This window comes from Fragaria vesca, linkage group LG3 (assembly GCF_000184155.1).
Source record: "Fragaria vesca subsp. vesca linkage group LG3, FraVesHawaii_1.0, whole genome shotgun sequence".
Lineage (NCBI taxonomy): Eukaryota > Viridiplantae > Streptophyta > Magnoliopsida > Rosales > Rosaceae > Fragaria > Fragaria vesca.
Genome location: NC_020493.1, coordinates 15052277 through 15056497, shown reverse-complemented (window position 1 = coordinate 15056497; position 4221 = coordinate 15052277). Strand labels below are relative to the sequence as shown.

The following is a 4221-nucleotide window of genomic DNA, read 5'->3' as shown; positions in this document are numbered from 1 at the left end:
TACTCTACTACTCTCTCTCTCTCTCTCTCTCTCTCTCTCTCTCTCTCTCTCTCTCTCTCTCTCTCTCAGATCTCTCATCACAATGTGTTGGTCTTAGTCAAACCAAACCCTTTTAAAGCCGGGTCCGTTGCACCTCTCTTAAGACTTCAATCTTCCCTTGAAATATTTAAGGACTTTTCTTCCCGATCAGTATTCCTACCAAGGTCTCATCTCATCTCTCTCACTCCCTCTTTGCCATTTCTACAGATCACGATATAGCTTTGATTTGATTCTCTATAGTCACCTAGCCTACGTATACCAACCATATACAGACGCGACAGATCTGGAGATCGATCATGGACCTTGCTGCTAGTGATCATTCGATCCATAACTCCAGAATTGAGCATGTGTTCTCTCCGGCGACCGCGGACGGGAAGCGGGTGGTTCATGATGAACTGGACTTCTTTGCTGATCATCACAAGGGTAGTCTGAAAGAAACAGATCAAACCCTTGAAGATAAAGAAGACATGGCTCAAGAAAAGCAACTAGATGTAAGTATATATGCAAACTAGCTAGTTCGATTTTGATCTGTATGTTTTCTTTAATTGTTTCTCACTGTTATTATTGGGTTTGTTTTTGTGGTCCAGACTGGTTTAAATCTTCTTACAACATATACCAGTACCAGCGATAAATCATCTACGGATGATGGATCAACATCTCATAGTATGGAAGATCACAAACAAACAATAAATGAGGTAATAATTCATTTTATTCGACCTTCTCGTTTCGAGCTGATATGAATCTAGGGTTTTGAAATAATACAGTGCGAAACTAATTTGGTGCAGCTAGAAGTTGTTCAAGCTGAATTGGGGCGTATGAACGTAGATAATCAACGGCTGAGAGTTATGATTACTCAGGTTAACAACAATTACAAGAGCTTACAGGTGCATCTCCTAGAATTCATGCAACGCCAGCAAAATCAACCAGTAAAACAACACAAGGTATATAACAAATTAATTAACCTATATATTGTTTCTATCTCTATATAAGATTATAATCCTTATATCATGTAAATGAAGTAGATGATAATAAAAATCATAATTGTTCACGGGTTTGTTTAGATGGTCATAAATGGAACAGCACCAGAAGAGAAGCAGATAATGAACAATATTGTTCCTAGACAATTTATGGATATGGGCAGGGCTGGAAATATCACTCATCATGAGAAAAATGAGCTTGTTTCACACTCTTCATTGGATATGGCTAGATTATCCAATAACGATTGTTCTGGTTCGCCTCCCATTGTTGAGTCAATGGATCACTTCAAGAGCCCAGTTCAAAGGGGCAGTAAAAGAAAGTCTGGGGGTGCTGAAGATAGCTCATCAGAAGGACAAGAATTTCCAGCTGGGAGTCCTGGTTGGGTTCCTAAGAAAATTCCCAAGTTGAGTTCTGGGGACGTCGACGTAGATCATCAGGCTGCAGCTTCTGAAGAAACCGTGTCCATGATTAAGAAAGCTCGTGTTTCTGTTCGAGCACGATCTGAATCTTCCATGGTAAGTTACACTGAACCTGAGTCACTGATCGATTAGGCCTTAGAGTAATGTCTAAGTCATCTCTATATCGGTACTAAGTACTAACTAGTCTGCAACTCGGATAAATTTGATACCAAATGAAGTGAATCCAGTTTCAATTATTTCATATCAAAGGATTTTTTCTTCCTTTCTAATTAATGATTTCAAACTTCAAAGGAACATTGGACCAAACCAAACACACACGTGCGATTTACAACTGTATGATATAACTTTTCAAACTTCACTGCTTGTTCTCTCTCTCTTTCTCCTATTGTTGATTTCATATTTTTGCAGAAAGTCAAATATACAGGCTAAGCTAGCTTGTAGTTATCATTTTGCTGACCACCAGTTGCTCTATTAAGGACTAAAACAGTAGATTTGATTCAGATATAATATTAACATCTTGCAGATATCTGATGGATGCCAATGGAGAAAGTATGGTCAGAAGATGGCTAAAGGGAACCCTTGCCCTAGGGCTTATTATCGTTGCACCATGGGAACTGGTTGCCCAGTTCGAAAACAGGTACTTACACATGCATATATAAGCTCCATTTGCATGTTCTAAGACTTAAACTTGCTATAGATCTAGTGCGTGTATATATATGTTGTATCGACAGATTATCAATCGTTCAATCTGATTAATGAAGTTTTAATATTTGATCTTTGATCTCAATAACACGCATCAGTGTTTGACACATGCATTTTTCTTGAACTATAACCCAAGTAAAATATACTCGATCATAAGATTAACATACATGTCAAACTGTTGTACCAGAGATGTATTTAAGTTTCTAATTACCTTTTATATTTTGGCTCTAATTTCAGGTACAAAGATGTGCAGAAGACAAAACCATACTCACAACAACTTATGAAGGGCATCACAACCACCCACTCCCACCTGCTGCTATGACCATGGTATCTACTACATCAGCAGCAGCATCAATGATACTCTCCGGTTCAATGCCCAGTGCTGATCAACATCCTCACCATGCCATAATAAACTCATCATCAAACAATTTTTTACAAGGAACAGCTCTTCATCATCCACAACTGCCAAATTGCCCACCAAGCTTTGCAACTCTTTCAGCTTCAGCCCCGTTTCCCACAGTTACATTGGACCTCACTCGCGCTCCAACTACTGCATCAGAGACTATGGCACTGAACCAATTACCAAATTTTTCTCAAAACTTGCCTTTGCCACATGTTTTAGGCCAAGCCCTATGCAACAGCGAATCAAAACTTACCCTTCTCGATGGTTTACGAGGACTGGACACTACTACAAATCACTCGATCCTAGCTGACAAAGTAAGTGCAGCTACGGCCGCCATCACAGCTGATCCAAATTTCGCAGCAGTTCTAGTGGCAGCCATTACCTCTATCATGGGGAATAATGTTCATTCAAACAATAATACCAACACTTCCAACAATATTACTACAAGAAACAGTAGTGATGACAATACATAAACATCAATTATTTTATTTCACATGTTCAGAGAAATAAACTTTCTTGCTGGATTTCATCTTCAATTCAACCTGCTTGTGTTTTATAGTAGTCCTTAAACTTATGACAATTGGGACCTCCAAATTTTTTATATCTCTTATTTCCTCTACACCTCTATTTTACTTTTAGATACAAGTATTTGCTCATTAGACATCTTTTCATTTTTTTTTTTTTGAATAAAGGGCTGGTGTGGCTGCCCTCAAACTTTCATTAATGAAACCGTCGAATACAAAGAGGGGGGGGGGGCGCGGACATGAAGCCTAAACCCCTAATTACAAAGACTAAAAATAAATATTGAAAATCTCTACAACGTACCTGTATTCTAACAAACACCAACTAGTAAAGAGTACTATTCTGATGGCGATTCTATTTGCTTTGCTTTTGTAATTCTCATATATTTCCATATATTACTCATTTCACCTCTTAATCTCTTATTCACTCACTAGACTTTCCATTCTTTTTCTTCTTTTTTTTTCTTTTTGCATGCGAATATCCATTCATGACCTCCATTCTTTAATTATTTTTTTCTTTTATCTTTTTCACGCAAATCGGCCTCTAGTCTCAACCTCTATTTCTTGATATATATTTTTTTGCATAAAATGTCAGCATACCTTTATTTTTTTGATCAAATTGTAAGAAAGAATTTTCAATGACATCAATTTCAGGGAAGAATTAATTCGAATCATAAAGAGTACCTTTATCTTAAAAATAAAAATAAATACGGTATTTTGCCTCAAAATTAATTTCTATCGATCATCAAAATAATATTCTTACATGAACTATTCTATATTTTTTTAACTTTTGTTTTTCTATTTTACATATCACTACCAAGACAAGCACTTTAGCCGACGAAAAATTTTCGTCGGCCTGTTAGCTTAATTCGTCGGCTAAGATCTTAGCCGACGAAAACTCGTCGGTTAAGATTTTGTAGGGAAAAGGTCATCTGTGGTGATTTTAGCCGACAAAAAAAGAAGTCGTCGGCTATAGTCCTAGAGTTTAGCCGATGAAAAACAGGTCGTTGGCTTTTTTCAAAGAATTTAGCCGACGAATATATTAAATGTTTCGTTGGCCATGTCTGACACTTTAGCCGACGACACGTGTAATATATTCGTCGGCTATAATATGTAATAAAAAAATAAAAAAATTATTATAGCCGACGAAATATAGACT

General features: G+C 37.1%; 1 protein-coding gene across 1 annotated transcript; it reads left to right on the top strand.

Annotated features, from left to right (window-relative positions):
- Positions 1-215: 215 nt before the first annotated feature.
- On the top strand, positions 216-3080 carry LOC101291609 (WRKY transcription factor 6-like). The gene is made up of 6 exons (XM_004294360.1): positions 216-530; positions 627-734; positions 825-980; positions 1101-1532; positions 1960-2073; positions 2376-3080. The coding sequence occupies exons 1-6, from the start codon at positions 336-338 to the stop codon at positions 3012-3014; spliced, it is 1644 nt and encodes a 547-aa protein (XP_004294408.1). The 5' UTR covers positions 216-335; the 3' UTR covers positions 3015-3080.
- Positions 3081-4221: the final 1141 nt, after the last annotated feature.

Bases quoted from the DNA above. Each gene is read 5' to 3' on its own strand.
- LOC101291609 (XM_004294360.1), top strand. From the start codon at position 336: ATGGACCTTGCTGCTAGTGATCATTCGATCCATAACTCCAGAATTGAG. The intron at 735-824 runs GTAATAATTCAT...AATTTGGTGCAG, and splicing joins ACAAACAAACAATAAATGAG to CTAGAAGTTGTTCAAGCTGA. The intron at 2,074-2,375 runs GTACTTACACAT...CTCTAATTTCAG, and splicing joins GTTGCCCAGTTCGAAAACAG to GTACAAAGATGTGCAGAAGA.